This window comes from Myotis lucifugus, unplaced genomic scaffold, assembly GCF_000147115.1.
Source record: "Myotis lucifugus unplaced genomic scaffold, Myoluc2.0 scaffold_305, whole genome shotgun sequence".
Lineage (NCBI taxonomy): Eukaryota > Metazoa > Chordata > Mammalia > Chiroptera > Vespertilionidae > Myotis > Myotis lucifugus.
The window spans coordinates 210,442-235,490 of NW_005871353.1; the positions used below are offsets into that span (position 1 = coordinate 210,442).

The window sequence follows — 25,049 nt, forward strand, 5'->3', positions numbered from 1 at the left end:
AATACAAAGATGGAAGAGATGGAAATTGATGCTTTAATTAGAGATTATATTGGTGTTTGACCATTATTTAACCCATTTAATCTAGGTTCTCAGTTATTTTAAAGAATAAAATGTATACATTTAAGTGCAATTAAGTAAGGAAAATCTCAGGAACTCAAGTCTGACACAGTTTGATTACTTTCCCAATGGTTTTCTCTGTTTCACACTCCTTTTATTAAAGCTCTCATGTTTATGATGAAGTTGAATACTAAACCAGTGTATATTCCAAAAACTAGAACTACCCACTGATTTCACTTTGTTGGAGATTTTTGTTTTCTTCTGGGATTGCCTGATATTCCCTGTGTCAATAGTCACTGTAAGTGCTATTTCTGGTGCACAAGCTGACTCTTGGGCACTTTCCACTTACTCCTCACACAAGGTACATTGTCTAGAATTGGCTGTTTCACTTTACCTTTGGTAGATAGATATTTTGGGGAGAATTATGCCCTCCTGCCCCTGGCATGCTATAGCTCAGTGATTCCCAAAGTGGGTGCTACCGCCCCCCAGTGGGCGCTGCAGCGATCCAGGGGGGCGGTGATGGCCACAGGTGCATTTGGGGGCGATGAGTAACTGCTATTAAAATTTAAAAAAAATTAATTTCCAGGGGCTGAGTAATATTTTTTCTGGAAAGGGGGTGGTAGGCCAAATAAGTTTGGGAACCACTGCATAGCTCCTTCCTTTCTAAGAGTATTGGTATAGATTTGTTGGTCTTCATTTTATTTATTTTACGTCAAGGTTTTATTAAGGATATATTGACCAAATGTAATAATGAAGTCATTTATTGATTCAGACTTTACAAATGTTATTTTAAATATTAAATGAAATGAAATTTCCATTTTAAATATTAAAAGCACCCATTTATTTGTTTTGCTGGATAGTAATGGGCACTTGACTCTGGTTTATGGTAGGGAACCTGAGACCTGCCTGTCTTCTAGTCTCTCCTTGGCTGTTAATGGCTGCTCCTTTGAGAGCTAAATCATGGAATCTCTAAGGCTCATCAGATGTTTACTCCTCTGTATGGTGAAATGGTTGGATTATTAGTGATCCCAAAGTTTCATTCAAACTCTAAAGGTCTTTGAAATTATAATAGGAGAGGATACTATATAGTCCTCATGCACCGTGCTAGCCTTCATTGAAAAGCAAAATAGTGAAGTATAGGAACATCCCTAATCAATAAGTGTTTCCCTTACGTAAAACTTCTGTTCTCTGCCAATTTTGAAAACAAATGCTGTTTTATGACTGTTGCATGTCATGCTCCAAATGTTATTAATTTTTATAAAATGATTTCTTTTTGTATCAATTCTTATTAACGAGGTAATATCATACTTTCAGAATGAGAACAGTTACATTTTCTGTTTGTTTAAGCACAGTTATATTTTCTGTTTGTTTAAAACAGCAACTTCAGCAGATTACTAAGGAGATTGGCTTGGAATGTTTGTTGATAGATCACAGCAAATGTTTTCCTGCATTATGTGTACAATAAAACATTAGATGTTTTTGGCATTCAGATGTTATGGATATTTTATCTAGCACTCAGCTGTGTAGTAATAGTCAAACATTCTCAGTTTAGCTTATTTTTTGGCCCATAAATTATATTAGGAGCCCCATTGGCATTGACTTTTACTGTAATATAGGGGATAAAAATTAAAAACACCTTTCTTTTATTATGCTAGTGGCTTCATAAGGGTTTGATTGAATTAGAGGGAAAATGTTAGGTTTTTAACTTATATGGTTGCTTTCTATACTTTTCAGAATCACTCTTGAAACTTTTCTAAATGTGGTTGACATAAAGTCTTAGGTCTGAATGTGCTGAGAGCGTTGGGATTGTAAAATGATAGCTAAGACTCAGACTCTTAAATTCACGTGTGCATTGTTGCTCTTAAAGTCTTGAAGGAAATAACAGGAACAGGAACAGTTTTTGGTACTGCAAGTGTTTGGTCATTCTATTCTTGAGATCTTGAAAAAAATAAATTACTACATTGGTTGAAACGGATGAAATTGGTAATGTTTGATTTTTTTTTCTACAAAACTGTAATTTTGTACAACTTAACTCAAATGTATTGCTTTACATATCCTCCAACTTGTACACAACTCCCTTTCCTAGGAGGCAAAGATGTCTTAACCATGCAGGGCATTGAATTATCTTTTATTTTGTACCAAATTTTCTCCATTTCTATTTCCACCTTTTGTTTGGTCATGGAACTAACAGTGAAGATCAAAAATAAGCATGCAGAGTTTGCTAAGTTTTTGTAGATTTTAAAATTTACTTTATGATTTCTTTATGATCTTCATTTTCCATATTTTGCCTCTGACTATTGAAAACTTAGTCCGGGGCTGGCAATGTTCTGTAGGCCGAAATTTGGGGACCATTGTCATGGATTTTAGAAAGGGACTTTTCACTTCGTGGGAGGTAGGTATTTGGGTTAAGTCCATTTATAGGCTCCCAGAGAGTGAGTGGCTCACTTTATTATCTTTTTAATTGTGTAAAGTGTTGTTTTATTCTTTTTCTATTTATTCTTTTTTTCTTTTTTGGGTCTTAGGTTCCTAGTTTTTGGGAAATGATGACGTGACTTCATTTTATATATATCAAATGGACTTCTAAATTCTACACTGATGTCTGTTGTTTTACTGCTGATGTTTTGTTTTGGGGAACCATATTCAAGATCAAAAAGTGTAGGAATTTTTGTTGTGCTAATAAAAGAGAGTAGAAACTTAAGGAGAAAAGTTTTGCAATAATAGTACTAGTATGTGAACATTTTTGAATATTATTAAAATATTTCCACAGTTGCCAAGGTCTTTTCTTGAGGAAATATACTTTACTAGAGGCCTGGTGTACGAAATGGTCCCTCAGCCCAGCCTGTGCCCTCTCGCAGTCTGGGACCCCTCGGGGGATGTCCACCTGCCGGCTTAGGGCCGCTCTCCGGGGAAGGGGCCTAAGCTGGCAGTCAGACATCCTTCTGGCAGCCCAGGAGCCCTCGGGGGACATCCTTAGCACTGCCGAGGAGGCAGGAGAGGCTCCCGCCACCGCTGCTGCACTTGCAGCTGTCAGCCCAGCTTGTGGCTGAGCAGAGCTCCTCCTGTGGGAATGTACTAACCACTCGGGGGAAGCTCCTGTGTTGAGTGTCTGCCCCTGGTGGTCAGTGTGCATCATAGCGACCCGTTGTTCCGCCATTCAATTTGCATATTAGGGTTTTATTATATAGGATATAATAAAAGGCTAATATGCAAATAGATTGAACAGCAGAACAACCAAATAACCAGTCACTATGACGTGTGCTGACCACCAGGGGGCGTGTGTAGAACATGGTGGGCATTGGTGGTGGCGGGATGGTGGAGCAAGTGAGTGGGGGTACCAGACCAAGGTGGGGCACCAGTCACTGTCATTGGGGCAAGCCTCTGGTGGTTACTGAAAATTCTTTGCTCCCGTGTGCTGCAGTCCCACCTGGTGCTCACACCTGCCGCCGGCGCTGGCACCCACTGCCAGTGCTGGCCCTGCTCACACCTGCAGCTGGCACCGGAGCCGCCACTTGCACCCGCTGCCAGTGCCCAGCACAGGTCCCTATCACTCGGCACCATCAGTGGGTGCGAGCGGCGGCTGCCAGCCCTGATCGCCCCTGAGGGCTTCTCCATCTCCCCCTGCTCCTGAGGGGTGATCGGGGCAGCAGCCGCCACTTGCACCCTCTGACCTGATGGCCAGCGTTGGCACTGCTAGCACCTGCTGCTGGCCCTGGCCCCAATCACTCTGCGCCGTCAGCAGGAGCGAGTGGGGCCGGTGCATTCAGCGCATGGGAGTGGCAGCAGAGGGAGCAGGGCTGCTGGGAGATGGGGCTATGGTGAGAGGGGCTGGGTGGGGGCTCAGAGGATGGGCCGAGACCCGCCCCTGTGCCTATAGCAGCCTCGCGGTCCACAGTTCCTTTTAAGGTGCACGAATTCGTGCACTGGGCCCCTAGTATAGGCTAATGCCTTTTAGTGAGTTATCTATGAATCTGGGGGTAAGACTTTCTGTGGGAGAGGACAGTGAGTACAGAGGCCCCAAAGAGCAAGTAAGTGTGGCATGTTTGAAGAACAGCAAGAGGTATAGCTGATGGGACCACCAGATGGTTTTGGATGTAGAATGACAAAATGGACATTTGCTGCCTTTCCTTTTCTTCTTTCTGTACATTCTCTCTATAGGCTAGTCCATACCCTTGTTTCTCCAGTAGTTGGCATCTTGGCCACCCTGCTTAGCAGCTGTTTTGTGTGATCTACCAGATGATACCTCTTTTAGTTTTGGGGCCAATATGTCTAAGGGTCCTGTTGTCCTTTACATAGATGACCAGAACTGACTTTTAGGTAAGGGAAGCTTTTTCTTTTTTCAGGTAGATTGCAACATGCTTATAGATCTTATTCTGCCATTTTTTTTACTTTGTATTATAGATGCTATTAATAGTTTAGGAAACTGGAGGTTTCTCCCATGGGAAATTTTGAACTCATTGAAGGCAGGAGACTATTTATTTCCAGGATCTGTCATATTGCCTAACACAACGTGAGTCGTATATGCTCGTTCTTTCTTCACTTACCTTTGATTTGATGATTAGAATAAGTTCCTTTTGATGCCATGTTGTCATCAAGTTTTCTAAAGATATGTCAACTTTCTGTTAGAAGTTTTCTTTTCCCTATCCCCACCAAGATATGGAAATTCACCATGCTGCTTTCTTCCTACTGTACATATTATTAGCAATTGCAATTTACAGTTTCTAAAGATAGATGGTGTTATCACTTTTACTGTTGAGGAAACTGAAGCTCAGAGACATTAATTTACTTGGTCAAGGTCACAAGGCTGGCAATTGGTAGATAACAGGCTTTAAATTATGTCTCATTCCTAGGTTTGCACTCTTTCTACTTTATCACACTAGGAACCCTAATAATGGCTCAGTACTGATAAAAGAAGCTGAAGTGAGCACATATAAATGTCTGATAAGAACCAGCCATCTCTGTTGTGATAGGAGATCATCTGCAGTATTCCTTGTTGTTGTCCATGTGTATTGTAAGAATACACACATAGGTGAAATATGAGTGAACATTCTTTAAGAAATTTAAGCAGCATTGATAATGCCAAAGTTCTCAGTGAAACCCCCAACCCTCAGAGGTACCATAAGTATCAGGGCATTGTTTTTAATAGGAAATTAGAAGGGGTGTGCTGTAATGTCACCACTTCCTAGTAAAATCATACGTAAAAAGCCCTGTAATTTTTTTTTTTTTGTACTTGATATATTTTTTCTCTTTTGTACTTTGAACATACCTTTATAAACCTTTGAAATTCAGGGTTTTAAAAAATCATTGGAATACAGCTTGACGACAGATTGTGTAATAGTTTGTATAAGATCAATAAAGTTTCCAAATTTGAATTTCTTTGTTTTTTTTGAGTAACTCATTCTTGCCCTCTTCCCTCCACCCCCAATTTCCTCTAGGACATTTGAAATTATATATATAATGCCTCCCAGGGCTGAGATTTTGTTCAAGTACCTGAAAGATAAAAGATGCTGCTATGTTCTTCATAGCAGAGAATAGTGCTATACCAGCCAAAACACATCACTGGAACCTAACCTCAGCAGCAAAATCATTGTGGTGACTGGTAAAGGGAAATTGTACTGTAACAGAGTTGATGGCTTTCCCCATCTGTCAGGCTTCACCAGCAAGTCCTGGCAGCAGCCTTTCCACAATCGCCCAAATGTTTTTCTATTGAGAAATCTACTTACATTGAGTAAGTAAAATTTATTTAAAAATCTTGTACTGAGAAGTGAATAAATCTGAATAGGACCTACGTCATATTATTCTGACCACATCTTTTTAAACTTTAAAGATTATATCCTATATAATAAAACTCTAATATGCAAATCGACCAAAGGGCGGAATGACCGGTCGCTATGATGTACACTGACTATCAGGGGGCAGATGCTCAATGCAGGAGCTTCCCCCTGGTGGTCATTGCGTTCCCACAGGGGAAGCGCTGCTCAGCCAGAAGCCGGGCTTGTGGCTGGTGGGCACAGCCGCGGTGGCAGGAGCCTCTCTCGCCTCCATGGCGTCGCTGGGGAGCACTGAGTCCAGCTTCTGCTCACGACTGGCGAGTGCAGCGGTGCTGCAGGCGGGCAGTAAGGGGCAAGGGGTCCTGGACTGCAAGAGAGGTGTCTATCTGCCAGCTTAGGCCCGATCCCCCTGGGGGGATCGGATGGGGCCTGGGCCGGCAGGAATATATCCCCCAAGGGGTCCTGGACTGCGAGAGGGTGCAGACCGGGCTGAGGGACCCCTTGCGCCCTCCCCCCGCTGTGCATCAATGTCATGCACTGGGCTTCTAGTATTTTCATAATTATAAAAACTTACAAAACCCCTGTCCTTTATTCCATACTTTTAAATATATTTTTTATAGAATTGACATCATTCTCTAGATAAGTCTTATGTCCTGAATTTTTCTCTAAGTTAATATTTATTTTTACTTAATATTATATGTTACCTAAAACGTGTTTATGTTATACTGCATTAATAGTCTTCAAAAGCGCCCTTTCTAATGCTGGTATAATATGGCCATGCCATAATTATATATTTTTAAGTGGGTAGTTTTTTGGGGGATATTTTTACAGAGGACATTAATCAAATTAACATGCAGATTGACAGAAAAATAAGCAAAGTTGATATGTATGTACACATGGAGGATCCATAAGAATATGAGACCCAAGGACAAATCAGGCAGTTGAGGGATTTATATGCCATTTTGAGCTCAGGAGAAAGGATTGTGGTTTGAGACTTCAGAGTGCAGGAAGGTAATTCACATGGAGATGGAAAATCAAAACTGTCCCCCATACACACACACACACACACACACACACACACACACACACACTCACATACTCTCTCCCTTCCTCCTTCCTTCCCTCCCAGACACACACACACACATACACTACAAGGTAGTCGAATATAATGACTGCATTGGTGCCACTGCCTTGATTCAAGTGAAGGCATAGTTTTCCCCTCCATTGCTTTGTATCACACCTTACAAATGTTGACAGGGTGACAGACAAATAACAGCTTCGTATAATCATAAAAGTATTTTTGACCATACAGACCCTGTGAAATTATGTGTGTTTGTCTCCTGGAGTCCATAAACTCCTTATCTTGGGAACTGCTGTTATACTATTAATTCTTCTTTTGTTTTTGTTGAGAATACAGTTGGGAAAGAAGGGAATTTTATGCTGGTAATGTTTTCATGGATCTCTTGTGGACTTTCATCACTTCTTGTTTGTTGATTTACTGATGATAGCCATTCTGACAAGTGTGAGGTGGTAGCTCATGGTGGTTTTAATTTGCATTTTTCTAATGATAAGTGACCTTGAGCATCATTTTTTATATGTCTACTAGAGGCCTGGTGCATGAAATTCGTGCATGGGGTAGGGTCCCTAGGCCTGGCCGGTGATCAGGGCTGATCTGTGGGGCAACTGGCGGGGTGATAGGAGGGCCCCCGCTGGCACCTGCCTTGGCCAGCCTGGTGCTGCCCGCTTGCCGGCCCTGCCACCCACCACTGCCGGTCGCCTCCCTCTGCAGGGCTACTAGTGGGGTGATTGGGTGGCCCCTGCTTGCACCCACTTTGGCTGGCCTGGGGCCTGTGGGCTGGGAGTAGCTCCTGTGTTGAGCGTCTGCCCCCTGGTGGCCAGTGTGCGTCATAGTGACCAATCTTTCTGCTGGTTGTTCCACGGTTTGGTTGATTTGCATATTGGGCTTTTATTATATAGGACTAGAGGCCCGGTGCACAAAAATTTGTGCACTGGAGGGGGGGGCGTCCCTCAGCCCAGCTTGCCCCCTATCACATACTGGGAGCCCTCAGGGATGTCCTACTCCCTGCTCCCTGCTCCCTGCTACCCTTGGGGAGCAGGCCTAAGCTGCAGTCTGGCCTCCCTTTGTGGGATGTGACCAGGCTGATCAGGGGAAGGCACCAGCCCCATCACCCCGCTGCTGCAGGACTGCCAGTCACCGCAGCCACCAAGGTGTTTTCATCAACACGGACTCCAGTCCCTTTACCGTGAAAAATGACAACTTTCTATAGGCATTTTCAACATGTGTCTTTCATAGGATATGACATTTCTTTATGATATTTTTTATCCTCACCTGAGGATATGTTTCCATTGATTTTTAGATAATGTGGAAGAGAAAGTGAAAGACAGAGAGTAACATCAAAGTGAGAGGAACACTTTGATTGGTTGCCTCCTGCATGAGCCCTGACCTGGGCCCAAGCCAGGGAGGAGCCTGCAACCTAGGTACATGTCCTTATTCAGAATTGAACCCAGACCCTGCGGTGGGCAGGCCGAGGCATTATCCACTGAGCAAAACCAGCTAGGACAGGATATGACATTTCTTAACCCTCAAGCAGCGGACCTTCCTTTTTTTCTCCAGGAGTGTGGTAAAAAACCCTAGATCACCTATTTGGATTCTTATTACCCAAGTTACTAAGAATATTACCAGTGGCATACAGGGAGCTAAGCCAATGAGCGGTCAGAAAAGGTGTTTCCTCTGTAGTTCACACCAATTGCCGGCTTGGCCCATGCCCAGGCCTAACGCCTCTGGCCAAGGCATTAGGCCTGGGCAGGGGACCCCCAGCTCCCACCATTGCCGGCTCCGCCACTACCCGGACCTAATACCTCTGGCCAAGGTGTTAGGCCTGGGCAGGGGACCCCCAGTTCCCTATGATCACCGACTCTGCCCCTGCTCGTCATGGCTGGCTCCGCCCATGCCCAGGCCTAAAGTCTCTGGCCAAGGCATTAGGCCTGGGCAGGGGACCCCCAGCTCCCCACGATTGCCAGCTCCGCCCATGCCCAGGCCTAACGCCTCTGACTGAGGTGTTAGGCCTGGGCAGGGGACCCCCAGCTCCCCACGATCTCCTGCTCTGCCCTACCTAGGCCTAACGCCTCTGGCGGAAGCATTAGGCATGGACAGGGGACCCCCAGCTCCCCCGATCACTGACTCTGCCCCTGCTCCCAGCGATGGCTGATTCCGCCCATGCCCAGGCCTAACACCTCTGGCCAAGGCATTAGGCCTGGGCAGGGGACCCCCAGCTGCCCACGATCGCTGACTCCACCCCTGCTTCCCGCGATTACTGGCCGGGGCGGGGGCCGCCTTTGCCCTACCCCCTGGCTCTTGGCTGCCTCCTCGGTTTCCGATCACCGGCAGCGGCAGGCGGCTTCTTCCGTCCTTCCCCTTTCGCCTCCCAGCATTGCGCCTATGTATGCAAATTAACCGCCATCTTGGTTGGCAGTTAATTTGCATATCGCCCTGATTAGCCAATGGGAAGTGTGTCGGAGCTACGGTTAATTACCATGTTTGTCTATTATTAGATAGGATTTGCATCTGTATGTCCTCTTTGGAGAAGTGTCTGTTCAGGTCCTCTGCCCATTTCTTAATTGCATTTTTTGTTTTGTTTTGAGTTGTCTGAGTTCTTTATAAATTTTGGAACCTTTTATTGGATCTATCATTGGCAAATATCTTCTTCCATTCAGTAGATTGTCTTTTAGTTTTGATGCAAAAGCCTGATGATATATATCAGAAAAATAGTACTAAGAAAAATGTTTTCTTCTAGGAGTTTTATGGTTTTAGGTATAATGTTTAAGTCTTTAATTCATTTTAAGTTTAATTTCTTTTTAGAAAATGTGTTTTTATTGATTTTAGAGAGAGAGAGAGAGAGAGAGAGGGAAGGGGAGGGATAGAGAGAAATATCAATTAGAAAGAAACATCATCAGCTGGCTGCCTCCTGCATTCCCCCTACTGGAGATTGAGCCTGCAACCCAGGCACATGCCCTGACCAGGAATTGAACCAGTGACCTTTCGATTGCTGGGACGCTCAACCACTGAGCCACACTGGCTGGACTATTTTGAATTTATTCTAGTATTTGGTATAAGAAGGTGGTCTAGTTTCTTTTCATTTCTTTTTTGGGGGGCATTTATCTGTCCAATTTTCTCAAAGAGTTTAAAATTTAAATTCAGGTCTCTGGACTGACAGTTCCCTGTACTTGTTGCTGCACAGTATTGCTGCCGTGCTATATTTAATGTATGGTATTCCAAACTTATGGTGTTCAGTGCATACTCTGGCTTGGGGAGCATCCCAACAGAAGACAAATGCTCTTGGGCCAGAGTACAGCCTCATCTTCGGAGGACAGCTATAGACCCGGGTCCTCTACCAGGTCAGTGTTGAGAGGGTTTGAAGACAAGCTCAATTTGCATAGGCTATCGTAGGTCATTTCTTGCTGTAGCCCTTGCTCTGTGTCCATTGTCAGGAATTGTCCTTTTTCACCACTTCTTTTTCATTAGGAATTAAATACTATTTATTCCATCCCTAAAAATATTTTGACAACTCTTCACATTAACTTATGACCAACTAAAGGGATAAGGGCGTCATCTGTAGCTTGTGTTTTAATCTTTTAAATAAAGTAAATGATATAATTAATTTATTGTATGTCCCTGGTAGCAATAGCTACTCAGATTTGGATTTCTTTTTTGTTAGATCCATTTTTAGTACATATGTGGGAGATATTGGCCTATAGGTTAAAGATTTAATATTATTTCAAATTCCTGGTTAACTTTTCACTCCCATCTTTTATTTTTCAAATCTTAGTCTTTGTAGTAAGTATTCTAATATTACTTACTGTAGGGAAACTGAGGTGGAAGCAGTTTATGTTTAGAGTAAGATTACTGCACTGCAAATTCAGATAGGCAAAGGTTGTAACCTTTTGTTGTGTTTTCAAACCACTGCCCCTGCCTGATTACTAAGCATTTTCCATTGTAACCAGTTAACAATAATAATAATACTACCACCACCACCACCACCAACATGGAAGCAGGTGTGCTCCTTTTTGCTTTAGTTAGCTTCTTTAGAGTTATTTTCAGCCTCATTCAGCCCTTCTTATTTTTTCATCTGAGCAAATCTCTTTTGATTTTTTTCTAAAATAGGTAAGTCAACACTTCCAGGGCTGGTGCACATTAGTTCACAGGAACATCCATGCTTGGGAGTCGAGGACATTGTCCACAATATTTATTCTTAAGTCTGTGTCAGCTACTGGTGAGGAATTTTAGATTGTGCCACAGCTCGAGACACTAAATACTGGGCAGAGGTGTGGCTGCTGCCACTTGCTCTGATACACTGTCCTCTGCTATTGGCATGAAGAATTCTTTTCTCTTAACCTGTTAGGTCTTTCTGTATTTTTCTCCCTTATAGAAAATTTTCCTAAAATGGTATTCTCATGGAGTGTATTTCTGTCCCTTTTATGTTAACAGATGCACATACTTAAGAAATTTGACCCTCTGGGGACATCATACTGAACAAATAAGTTTTGACATAGGAATTGTCTTTTATATCCATGTAATGGCAGTATATTGCTTGGCATATGATAGATGCTCTGCAGATGTTATTTGTCATGAATTATTGAGCCCAAAAGTTAATTAAATGAAGTCCTCTAATTAATAAATTTATATAGAACCATGCACTATGTTAGGTGAGGAAACTAAAAATATTGGTAAGCCAGCTATTGGGTTAGCAGATGCCTGTGCTGCCTGGAGATTCTCTCACACATATAAACTATTTTACCGTTATGGTAGCAGTCGAATTACGGAAGTAGTGTAGTCAAAAGGAGGGAACAGGTTAGTTATTCCTGGCAGGGAAGGGGATGGTGTTAAAAAAGGAGGGTGGTTGTCTGGCCATCAGATCTGACCTAATCCTTGAAGATGAAGAGGATGAAAAGGAAACTTTTGTTACTCTTCTCTCCGAATCTATTTGAAAGATAAAATAGGTTTCCTGTCTGACTTTAATATCACAGACACTTTGGAATGTTTGCTTCTTTTATGACCAGGTTTGTTTTACCCTGGGTCTCATACTCACTGTGTTTTCATGCCCTGTCTCTTAAGAATTACCTGAGGTTCCATTAATTGAGGAGGAAGTGGAAGAAACGGAGTCTTGGGCAAAGCCTCTGGTCCACCTTTGGCAGACAAAGGCTCCAAACTTTGTGGCTGAGCAGGAGTATAATGCAGCCATGGGCAGAATGGAACCACACTGTGCCATCTGTGCTCTCCTCATGCCATACTACAAGGTAATGAGGCTGGAGGGGTCATTGTCAAGGTTCCTATCACTGATGCACTCTTTCTGTGACTGTGAAAGCACAGTGAATCATTGTAAGGTAAGTATGCACATGAAAAGGAAGACATTCATATTTATGTAGCTAATGGCCATAGAGCCCAACCAGAATTTCTAAGTGCTACTTGAGAGACATTTCCCTGACAGTGAATTACCACTTTTGAATAAATGATTGGCTTACTTATTGGCCTTGGTTTATTTCGGTCAGGGGGCAGTGCCAACCTTTCTTTCCACCCCTTTCACCAAGAAACATGGAACTTAAAGCTTAACAAGAGAGATCTAGTCTCTGTTTTATGCTTGAAAATATCACTCTCAATAATATAAATGTTAGCTCTGGGACCACATTTAAGTGTCTCTTTATCTTCCCATGCAAAAGACACCACAGGATTAAATTCAAACTGAATTGTCCAGCATACACTCATCAGCCAGCTGTGCATGATGCCAGCTATGCATGATGTTTTTCAATAACATTCCATATCCGTTATACTGATGGCATTTAGCTCCCCGAGGACCACATTCTCCAGCTCCAACACAGACAAAATGATCTCTAGGAATCTAGTAAGGGTGATGTAACAACATGATCTATTTTAAGGTGCAATAAAGTGTATTGATGTTAACATTGTGTTCTGGGTTATATTTTCACTAATTGAATCAGAAATATTCTCCTCAAGATCCATGTAAAGTAAATGCTTTTCTGTTCAGATGTTTCAGAGCATGAAAATGTGTGAAATCTCACATTTTCAGACCTTTGTAAATAGGAAGTAGGTTACTTGCTCATCTTTTAATGTGGCCCTGGTGAGTGACAAACACTTTTGTTTTCCTTTTAAGTCATTAAATTTCTGTTTTCTTGGAAAAACAACCTTTTATTGATTCTTATTTCTATATCGTAATCTGCCTATATATTTCCCCAATAATTAAAACATTCTCACAGAAATTATAAGATTTAGTGAAATTAATATCAGATCTGTGGGGATAATACGATAGTTATTAGAATTTCAAATAAACAGTAAACATTTTCCATATATTTTGATAAGAGGTGACAATTTTGTTTTGTACATTATATTTTTTATTTAATGACAGTTGCCAGATGTTTCTGTCTTGATGTTTTCAAACTTTGTCGAGAAGCAGAAGCCTTCAAAAACTCTCTCAATACTTTTGCACAGACTTAAGCTTAGGTCTTTATAACATTCCTGTTAGGTGTAACTGGGTAAGATTCTTCAGTAAATGAAACCAGTTCTGTTAACCAAGTGCAAATAAAGAAATGAAAAAAAATTCATCAGAAAAACTCATGCTTTCCATGAACTATTTATGTAAGAACATAGTTTTAGTAGCTCAGTACTTTCTTGTACAAGCAGATGCACAGAGTATCTTCTTGTTCCTATAGCTTAGCACCTGATGGGAGCCTGAGGCGGAGCATTAGGAAAAAGCTAGTAGTTGGGTCAAGGAGAACAAAAAGAAGAACAGGAGCTGAAAGTTAGTGGATGGAACAGCTGTTAGTAGATTTGAGTGGCATAACAAATGAGTTCATTTCCATGTTTTTCACTCACGTGGAAATATTGTGTGTTTCAGCCAGAGAGCAGCAATGAAGAAAATGATTCTAGATGGGAGACAAAATTAGATGACATGGTTGCTTCTGGAGGAAAGACTAAGCCCCTCATTCCAGAGATGTGTTTTATTTATAGCGAAGAAAATATAGAATATTCGCCACCTAATGCCTTCCTGGAAGAGGATGGGACAAGCCTTCTGATTTCCTGTGCAAAGTGCTGTGTACGGGTTCATGCAAGTAAATGAATCTCTCATTCATCAATCATTGGCTTTTTAGTGCTTCACAGTCTTTACTTCTTACCCCTATGTAACCTGTCAGGTCTTTGGCATTGAACTATTGGTATATTAGATCATTTTTTCTCACATTTTAAAAAATGAAACTATGAGTAGGTATAATCATTCTTTTTTCTCCAGTTTTATACAGTACCGAATCACAGGGTTTCTCTTTATCAGTGTAGTATGAATGGTTTATAATATAATATACACTGTATTTACCCCAGTGTAATACCAATTTTACATTATGTTTGAGATAGTCTTACTGTCTGTCATGTATTTATTAATCAGATACTATTAGCTTCCCCCAAGTATTTGAACATAATCTTCTTGAAATATAACTATAGCAACCTTCTTATTGTATTTATATCAATTCATAACATGTATTCACACATACACTCACCCTACATTGTTATATGTATATCAGAGGCAAAGCATCATTTCACAAAAAAGCTAGGATTTTAATCTTGACTTCTGAATATACTAGCCATGCAGTTTAACCATAATATTTCATGTGCTTGAACTAAACATTTTATGATTTTGCTTAACTATGATAGGCTTTTCTCTTTGGGTAATTACACTTCTGTTATTTTCTCTTCCTATCTCAAATTTTATAGAAATGTGATATTAAAAATTACTCATTTAAATCTTTGAAAACCTTATTTCAAGAAGTCAGATTAACACATTTGTTGGTTCTGCATAATTGCTGTTTGTGTTGGCATCATCAGCTACCTCCTTACATAGTTCTTTTGAGTCAGGCATGTACAGAATAGACAAGTGGAATTGAACACATCCCTTTATCACTAAACATGAATTGTGTATCCTCTGTCCCTATCACTAAAATTAAAGCTAATTAAACATAATATTTGAAATCTAATTTTAAATTACATTAATTTTTAATATTGTCAAAGTTTGTTTTATTTTAAAACTTCTCCAAACTTTGTTTCCCGAATTGCAACTTATTTTGAAATATGTTTTGCATGAGTAAAGGAGTAGACAAGAAAGTTTAAAGCTTTATTATTGCCCATTCAGGAATTATCAGTATTCTCTACAATACCTATTGTGAGCATTAGTTACTGTTAATACCCACACTCTCATATTTTCTGGAACTGATATCCATGAGAACCAAAAGTATCTTTGTTTTGTCCTAAGAATCAAAAACTGTAGGGTAGGTAGTGTCTTTTATTTAATCAGTGCTAGCATGTGGAATATTGTCACAATGCAAAATACCTAATTCTTTAATCCATATTAATATTTTATAGGTTGTTATGGTATCCCTTCTCATGAAATCTCTGATGGATGGTTATGTGTCCGGTGCAAAAGAAATGCATGGACAGCAGTAAGTAGCTTATGTTAATATCTCTTAGCTCTTCTCACTTCCTCCACTGTGGATACATTTAAATCTAGTGGTAAGGTAAGATTATACACATGCTTTTGTGTACAATTCTACACTTACTGTATTTCTAGTCTTCTCTTTCTATGTCATCCTACGTGTTGCTTATAGTCATTGTAGAAATATTAAATAAAGTTTTAGGTGTCACTTCTTATCTCTGGAACCCACAGAGATTGCCAGTTTGTCAGAGCAGGTCCAAAATATTGTCCTATTCTGTGATTCTTGAAAATAAGTATTCAAGGTGGGGATCTTCTCTGAGGAAACCATACTCATACATAACTCTTCAACTAGCCCGAGGACTTCCCCATTTATTTATTCTTATATGCATACTTTGAGTTCTACTCTTTTTGAGTTCTACTCTTGTTCCAGGCATTTGCTGTGACCTTGAGACAGAATCTTCAACAACAAACCCTCTTCATTGAAATTGTTTTCCTGGAAACCCCGTTGAAACTTTAGCTTATATCCTAGCATTGAGTCCTATTTCATTAATCCAGTATGTCACTCATTTTGCCATTTAATTATGTTTTACCCAAATTTTTCATAAAATTGTTTCTTTCAAGAGGTACAAGAACATTCTTGAAAGGGAGAATCTGTCAGGTCTCAACACCATATCCCTCCCTCTCCATCTTAGAGCATATGCTCAGCTTGATGGTGTTGATGATAACAGTAGCAATTGCTCTCCTCCTCAGTGAATAATGACAATGAATTAAACATCCTTGTAACCAGAGTTAAAAACCTGAAGGACAATATAAGGAAAATGCCTTGCAAATTTATGTCATGATTATGTATGTTTAGCTCTCATTGTTGAAATAGACATATGGTAACTGTAAATTAAAGTTGTCTGTGGGGATGTTGTTTGAATACTTTTTTTGCTGGCATTCACCTTGGCTAGTGAGGGGGAAATGGGTGAAAATGTTCAAGTAATCTGATACATTTGATGTAGACCAGCGGTTCTCAACCTGTGGGTCACGACCCCTTTGGCGGTGGAACGACCCTTTCACAGGGGTCGCCTAAGACCATCCTGCATATCAGATATTTACATTACGATTCATAACAGTAGCAACATTGCAGTTATGAAGTAGCAACGAAAATAATTTTATGGTTGGGTCACAACATGAGGAACTGTATTTAAAGGGCCAGAAGGTTGAGAACCACTGTGTTAGAGGTTATATCTTCAACTTAAGAGGTCTTTTCATTAGTGGGTTCAGAAAACATGTTGGTATTTCCTTTAGTGTGATCATTATGTTAACAAAAACTATGTAGCCCTGGATGGTTTGTCTCAGTGGTTAGAGCACCGGCACTTGGTCATAGTTTGATTCCTGGTCAAGGGCATGTACCTCAGTTGTAGGCTTGATCCCTGGATTGGTTGCATGCAGGAGGCAACCAGTCATTATGCTTCTCTCACATAGATGTTTCTCTCTCTCTGTCTCCTCCCTCCTCTCTCCCCTCTACTCTTGCTTAGAAAATAAATCAATGGAAAAACTATCCTCAGGTAAGGATTCAAACAAACAAATAAACAAAAAACTATGTAAATGCAGAGCATCTATAAATCAACCAGGAAGTCCTATAATAAATACATTTGACTCTTATTCCCATTGTAGGCACCAAAGCAAAGCCTTGTAAAATCTGTTTGACCAGGGATATCTTCTTCTTTACCCTCAAGTGTAGATTTAGAGATATGCTAATCCAGGTCACCAGGCCGAGAAGAGTTCTCTGTTGGATCCTTGGTTATTGCTTGGCACCTGTGCTCTCACATGGAGCAGTCCTATATTTATTCAAGGTACCAGTGTTCTCTGCATGGCAGAGCAGGGCCAGAGCTAGGCCACTCGCCCTGATTCCAAGGCTGCTTCTGATTAATCGTATTGTTTTCCTTAAACGTGTCTTAAGAAGGAAATTGATTTAAAACATCTTTCTATTAATCTTCACCCCTCAACACCCTCAGAATATACAGTAAGCCCTTTGTAATTTAATATTGATATTATGTAAGTATTTCAATTTGCAATGGAAATGGAATCTTGAATAGAACTTTACAATGATCATTTAGACCCACATATTTTCTTATTTCTAACTGGAAATAATTCAGACTCACAGTGAACCAATTGTTTGTTTTGATTTATCAATTTTGAGTGTACTTTGTCTATGAAACTTTATTTTGAAATTTTTTTCTCCTGAGAAATAGTTGAATTGAGTTTAAGCACTACAGAGAAGTAACTGATAATATTGATATTTTAGGCTTTAACACCCTTATTTAGTGTGTTAATATGTGTTGAAATATTAATTTTTGCTAAACACAAGTATGACTCTTTGGATTTTGTGGCTGGAATGACTGCATTTAAAGTATCCTAATCCTGACTTCTTCTTTTTTTAAAAAGGGGTATCTTTATTGTTGAAAGTATTACAGATGTCCCTTTTCCCCCCCATTGACCCCCTTCCATCCTGCCCCCTGCGCTTCCCCTCACCCCCGCCCGGGCCTTCACCACATTATTGTCTGTGTCAATGGGTTATGCATATAAATTATTTGGTTACTCTCTTTCCATCCCCTGGCCTCTCCTGCTCTCTGAGATTCATGACTCAGTTGCATGTTTCTATGTCTCTGGATCTATTTTGTTCGTCAGTTTATTTTGTTCATTAGATTCCACATATAAAGGAAATGATGTGAAACTTGTCTTTATCTGAATGGCTTATTTTGCTTAGCATAATACTCTCCAGGTCCCTCCATGTTGTCTCAAAGAGTAAGAGATCCTTCTTTTTAACAGCTGTATAGTATTCCATTATGTAAATGTACCTCAGCTTTCTTATCCACTCATCTGCTGATCGGCATCAATAATGTAAATTTTGGAAGCAAAGGCATCATAGGGATTATTTCATCTAACCCCAGACAATTAATAAGTAAGTGAAGTCATATTAGATTTGTCAACGTCCTCCTGGGCAAGTAGCTGAGGATGTATGTAAGGCTGGAATCAATGCTCACAGACCAGTTGTCTTTTTACTTACCAATTCTAAAGAGTGGGCATCACTCTGGACCCTAGTGCTCTGCTTGGAGGCAAGAACTTAGTCTCGTTTCTGAACTGGTAGAGCATAAACTAGGAAGATTGTGATCATAATGCTATGGGCCAGGCCTTTATCTGTGACCTTGATTGCTTTCACCATTTCCAAAGTTTTGGTTTAGTGCTCACTGTTTCACTTTGCTACCATTTCTTTACTTTATCCATTCATGTCAATTAAGATAATAAAGGAGAAGCTGTATTGCAACTTCATGTGTTGGACAAAGAGAATAGTTACAAATTTTGGGTTACACCCTAACTTGGATTCTAGGATCCTGGCTTTATGCCCCAGTTCAAGTGAAATGAAATGAAACAGTCTAAGACATCCCTGCTTCCCTCACCAATACCTTTCTATCATGAGATTCAGGTTGTATATTCATCATCCTAACTAAAATCATTTCTTTGGGCCTATTTGTCCTATTTTATTTTTATTTTTTTTAAGCCTACAGCACCCGGTATTCCCAGGCGGACTCCCATCCAAGTACTAACCAGGCCCGACCCTGCTTAGCTTCTGAGATCAGATGAGGTTGGGCGCGTTCAGGGTGGTCATTTCTTTGGGCCTATTTGTCCTATTTTAGTACTGCTCAGATAAATAGACACAACTATATGAATGCTATGCTTGCATTTATGGTTTATTAAAACCCAGCTTTAGTAGATTATTTTATTTTCAGCTATTTGTTTTCTTCCCTTTTGTGGATATATAATTCACAGTGGAGCAGTTTTTACTCCTTCATTATAGTGTCACTTCTGAGCACATTCCAAACATTACCTAGTTCTGTTTTTAGGTGTCAAATGTCAGTATTCTGATTCTGTGTTTCTTGTTAATTCTTAATGTGGATCAAATCACTTTTGACCTAAATTACACTAGTTTATGTCTAATTTGTTAATTGAATTCCATGGTGTAATGACTATAAGTTACTACTGATTAAAAACATAGTGCTAATATTTTCACTGTAAAAATGCAGAATTTGTATTATTTTCTTTGAGGTTTGTCCCCACCGTTTTCTTTTTTATCCCTACATTAAAAATGTTTGTTTAAGTCTGGGTATTTCTGTAAAATACAGAATACTATTTTAGGGCTATACTTCTAATTATGAAGAAAAATGTTAGTTAAATGTCTAAATACTTCTAAAAATTAATAACCCATATGCTTAATACTATTAGAGTATTAAGAGGTAGCATGCTATTTAAAAACAAGAGGATTTTCTATAATATCTTCTGAAGAACTTATAGTATAGAATTCTAGAGAGTAAATAAATATAAACAGATTTAAGAAGTTAAGAAGGAATATTGATAAGATTTTATTTTATTTTTAAAAATTTTGGGATAATGTAGCTCTTTGGTGTTAGTTTCTTTCCAGATAATTTAGTTCTTTCTTTAGGGATCTTTTGGGGTGGGGGTCTGTGAGATTTTGGGTTATTGCCATAGATGGGAGTGAAAACTGAATGTACAGATCGGACACGTATCATGGGAAGTCACATCATACGCAGATTTATGACTGTGACAAATCATAAGTTGCCAGTCTTCTGTATGTGGCAGCATTAAGCCTGTGCTGTAGTTTTTCATTGTCAGTGTGAAGAATTCCAAATAAAGTTACCATTTGTTCTGTGTCTTACTAGGGAGCTCTTTTATTACCTTAAATAATTCTTCGGGGGTGGGCAAGGCAGATGCAGTAGCTCACATACCTATAATCTAAACAGAATCTAAATTAAAGGAAGATTTAAAAGTAATTTAATGTGAAGGTTTGACTAGAGATATATATCTAAGGTCTGTTCTGGTCCTAAAATGCTTTGATTATGTGTTGCTTTGTATTTCCATTTTTCTTTAGTTTTCCTTAAGAATTGGGGACCTTCAAGGAAACCATACTTATTTCTGTGCTTCTTAACCTAGTTATAGATGAAGAATAACAGAAACATAGGAATAGAAGTGATGCTGGTAATTATTGGTAAAATCAATGTAGTTTTTATGAGCTAAAGGAAACTTTCAATGGTTTTTGAAAAAACAATGACCTCAGAGCCTTACTATAATTTTATCTACCTGCTGTTTGGGAATGCATATCAATAGGCACTATCCTTGAAATTCCTTTTTATTTCAATATATCCTATTCCACTTACTTCAGGAGAATTTGAATATTTTCATTTGAAAGTAATACAGTATAAAAAAAATGGAACTATATATTATATTCTTGGATGCATATTGCCATGCTATGAAAAAGTAAATTTTGTAATGAAAAATTTAAGAAAACATTTTATAGGCTAAAATTTTTATTCTGTATAATGAAATGCATAAACTAGGTAACTGCACACATATCTATTGAAGAACATTTATTGTACTTTGTAGAACAATAAAGGTGTATTGTATATGTACAATAAACATAACATTCTAGCCCCCCCGCCCCCCCAAATGGTTTTAAGAAAGCAAAGCCCAGGCATGAAATTGGTTTTCACATTGGCTATACATACATTTATTCACTGTGCCCTTTATTTTGCTTATTTATTTTTCAAAATAGAGTAACAATTAGATATAAGCAAACTATAATTTGATGATCATTTGGCATTAGCATTTTCTTTTCTCTTAGAGTTGAATATGTAATTGTGATGATTAAAAACAAACATTTTGGTTTCTATTTGTTTTTTTATTGCTTCATTGTAAATCAGTGGCTTCTACAGATTGGGTAATGGTTGCCATTCATACCCTCCAAGGCTGTACGTACAAAGCTATTTCATTTGGCTTTGGAAAGAAAGTGAAGTATTTTCTTTGCATAAATCATAGTCACAAAATTACAAGGTACCTGAGGTATAGTGGTCTTTATAAAATCCACTCCCACAATGCTGCTCAAGCTTGTGGGCTAAGTCATTTGTTAGAACATATTTATCTGACCTTCTGATGTTTGGAGTGTATCTTAGTTTTAACACTCAATTTTTTCTTTTTCTTTTTTATTACAGTTTACATTCAGTATTATTTTGTATTAGTTTCAGGTGTAGAGCACAGTGATCAAACAATCATATATTTCATTAACACTCGATCCTTAAGTCTCAGGTAAATGTGCTCAACTTCTTGGAAAACTGATAAACTCTTGACATCTTCGGAAACTAGGAAGCCCCAGCAACCCCTGGTGTTAGGTAGAGTCTTTGACTCCGACATTACGTTGAGCCTGGGTTTTATAGAGGTTCATCTGATGTGGAGCAACCCTAAACACTGTTGAATCTGAAGATACTGCTTTCTCTCCTCTCTCCAAAGTAGGAGTTCTCCTAGGGTGTAAATTACTAAAGAAAATTTGTGTGGTTGAGGGTTATGTTACCCTTAACCTTTGTAGCTCCTCTCCAACTTAAATAAAAATAGTGGTAATGATAATAGATGTTAAAAATATCCAATCATTTGGCTCTTGAAAGTCTTGTTTTAAAAAAAGTAAAGTTTCACTTGTTAACCTTTGACCTACAAATTCAGAATAATTGTTGATTTAAATATAAACTAATATATGTAGCAGGGTTAGAATTTTTCTAGTTTCCATAAAATTTAATACTGACAAAGACTAAAGAATTCTTTGTTTCAGAAATCTCATTTTGCAGATAATGAACCAGGGGTTTGAAAGAGCAAGTCTTGCTCAGGATCACCCCACTTATGGTGAGGGAGCCCCATTCAGGGCAATACCCAGTCTCCAGTTCCCCTGGCCCTGGCTCTTTTTTCCCCCTCCAGTTATTGATGTTTAGAGTGAGAAGAAGGCTGAACAGCTGGCCTAATTCTGACCCACATTTTTAAATAATTTTGGTTAGTTTACATTGAAAATAAAGTCAGTACTAATTTCTAGTGTAATTGGTTACCTACTTAATATGGAATAATTAGTGTTATTGGGTGGTTGTGGGGAGCAGTTTCTGTACCCTTTTATGTTTTCACTAGTTTCTGTCTGGAGGACCTGTCCCAGAACTGGGTAATCTCCTGAATTCAGTTTCCCAGCTGACAACAGCCCTGACATTGTTCTTTTGCAAAGAGCTCTGAAGTGGCTTTGTAGATCAGAGCCATTGATTTTCAGATCAGGTTGGCTTACGGCCTTGAGAGGTCACTGTGACACTGTGCTCTTTGTGATGCGTTTTATGCTATATGTTTTTTATTCCATGGGATACTGTCAAGACCTGGTGATGAGAGGCTGTCAGCCCGAAAGGCTGACTTTGATCCTCATATACAGTAAAACTAGTAGTAAAAAAGAAATGCTCTATTCTATTTTTTAAAACTTTATTGTTGAAAGTATTACAAATATTCCCCCCCCCCTTTCTTTCCCTCATTGACCCTCTGAAAGGCTCTGTTCTCTTTTTTTAAAAAAAATAATATATTTTTATTGACTTCAGAGAGGAAGGGAGAGGGAGAGAGAAATAGAAACATCAATGATGAGAGAGAATCATTGATCAGTTGCCTCCTGCACGCCCCACACTGGGAATCGAGCCTGCAACCCGGGCATGTGCCCTGACTGGGAATCGAACTGTGACCTCCTGGTTCATAGGCTGATGCTCAACCACTGAACCACGCTGGCCGGGCTGAAAGGCTCTATTCTTCATAAGGTTGGACAGTCACAGGTGGCAGTGGCCATTTGTAGCCATGTGGTTGATGACACCATTGAGGTATCCTGTAAGCCTGTAGCCAGGACCACATGCTCCCACTTGAGGTAATGCATTTGGGTTCAAATTACCTCTTGCCTCCTGAGGAGGCACGTAATTTTGATTAGCTGTACCCTGTCTCATAAAGGCCGGGGCAGTAATAACTATTTGACTTTAACCAAACAGAACAGCACATTTACGGATATCAATTATCCTGAGAGCATAGCTGTGATGTGGAGGCCTTTCCGTTAGGAAACTGCTCACAGACTATAAAGTCACAAATCATTTTTTTCTATTCTCCCTTTTGCTCAAGAAAAACCTTTCTTCCCCCACCCCCTTGCCCTTTTGGTAATGGTGAGAAAGAAAGAAAAGTCTACAAAGCTTATTGTAAGTGGAACTATATTCATAAATAGCTTCTTGATTGAGAACAAATGCCTCATTAATCTTAAGTGCTTCAACCAGAGAGCACAAGTAAAGTCAGGAAGAATAATGACTGACATTATGGGGAGCATAACACACTGTACCCAACACCAGGATGTGCACGCCCGGAGGCCACTGGGCTACAAGGCACAGCTCCTTAGAAACACAGTGCAGGTGTTTCTCACGAATGGCAAAAGTTGGTCCAGTGACAGGGTGAAGAAATAATGTACTTTGCTATTTATTATCGAAGGTCATGCTGGGAAGAAAGAATAAACCAGCCGAGCTTTTATTTGAAAGCCGAATGTTGTACATTTTTAACAAAGTAAGATGTTTGACTTGAAGTACTTTGCTCAGGATCCTGGAAATACTATTATGTAAATGCAGTAAGTCCCATGTAGATTACTTCTGACCACTCTTCAATTATAGAGGTGCTTCTCCTTGCCACCAAGTATGTGTCTGGCTTGCTACCAAACAGGTGCTCTGCAAACCTCAAATTAATTTTTATCCAGTGGTCAGCAAACCGAGGCTCTCGAGCCACATGCGGCTCTTTGGCCCCTTGAGTGTGGCTCTTCCACAAAATACCACGTGCAGGCACGCACGTACAATGCGATTGAAACTTCGTGGCCCATGCGCAGAAGTCGATATTTTGTGGAAGAGCCACACTCAAGGGGCCAAAGAGCCACATGTGGCTCGAGAGCCGCAGTTTGCCCAGCCGCAGTTTGCCGACCACTGGTGTAAGCAATGGCATTAGAAAGACAAATCTAAGAAAAAAATGTAATTTGAAACAAACACAAAGTGTAGCTTTCTATTCTTCTGTTATCTTCTTTTCATACAAATGATTAATGATATTTAAGTGGTTAAAATGTAGCAAGCACACCCACCCTCCTCAAGCTGTTCACATTCTAATCCCTGGAACCTGAGGGTCTGTCCTGTTGCGCGAAAAGGGGAATTATGGTAGCAGATAGTATTCCGATTGGAAGATTATTTTGGTTACTTGGGTGCAGTCACAAGCGTTCACTCCCCAGAGTTCAAAATGTGGGCCTCTTCTCTACACTAATAGCATATAGTCATTGATACATTTCTCTGTCCAGCTCAGCCTCTCCATTGAGCTGCAGATTCATGTGGCCAACTTCCTGAGCAGCATGTCTAGTGAGTAGCTCAAATTCCCTGTGTCTCAAACTGCATTCCAGATCTTCTCCTGTGGGCTTCCTAATTTCCAGACCCTCCTCTAATGCTAAGGCCTAAACTTTAGAGTCAAATATGCTTTTCTTTTTCTCATACTCCATGTCTGTCTGACCTGTCTTGTCTGCTTTTAAATAATCTAGAATCCTGGATACCTTTTCTTTTTAATTTATCTTTATTGTTGAAAGTGTTACAAATGTGTGTCGTCCCCCCCCCCCCCCCCGCCCGTGACTCCCTTCAACCCGTTCCTGCCCCCCTCCTCAGGCCTTCACTGCACTATTGCTATGAACATAGAGCTGCATATATTCTGTCTGATTGGTGTTTCTGGTTTCTTAGAATATATTCCTAGAAGTGGGATCAACTGGGTCAAATGGGAGTTCCATTTTTATTAATTTTTTGAGGAGACTCCATACTGTTTT

General features: G+C 39.8%; 1 protein-coding gene and 1 pseudogene across 4 annotated transcripts in view; one reads left to right on the plus strand and one right to left on the minus strand.

Annotated features, from left to right (window-relative positions):
• The window catches only part of KDM4C (lysine demethylase 4C), a 282,134-nt gene that overhangs the window by 139,358 nt on the left and 117,727 nt on the right, over positions 1-25,049 (plus strand). For all 4 annotated transcript variants that reach the window (XM_006100251.3, XM_023763877.1, XM_023763876.1 and 1 more), the window contains 3 exons: positions 11,959-12,140; positions 13,754-13,967; positions 15,265-15,341. In XM_006100251.3, coding sequence (XP_006100313.1) covers positions 11,959-12,140; positions 13,754-13,967; positions 15,265-15,341 — 473 coding nt within the window. The remainder of the gene's footprint in view (positions 1-11,958; positions 12,141-13,753; positions 13,968-15,264; positions 15,342-25,049) is intronic.
• On the minus strand, positions 18,880-18,999 carry LOC111828232 (annotated as a pseudogene).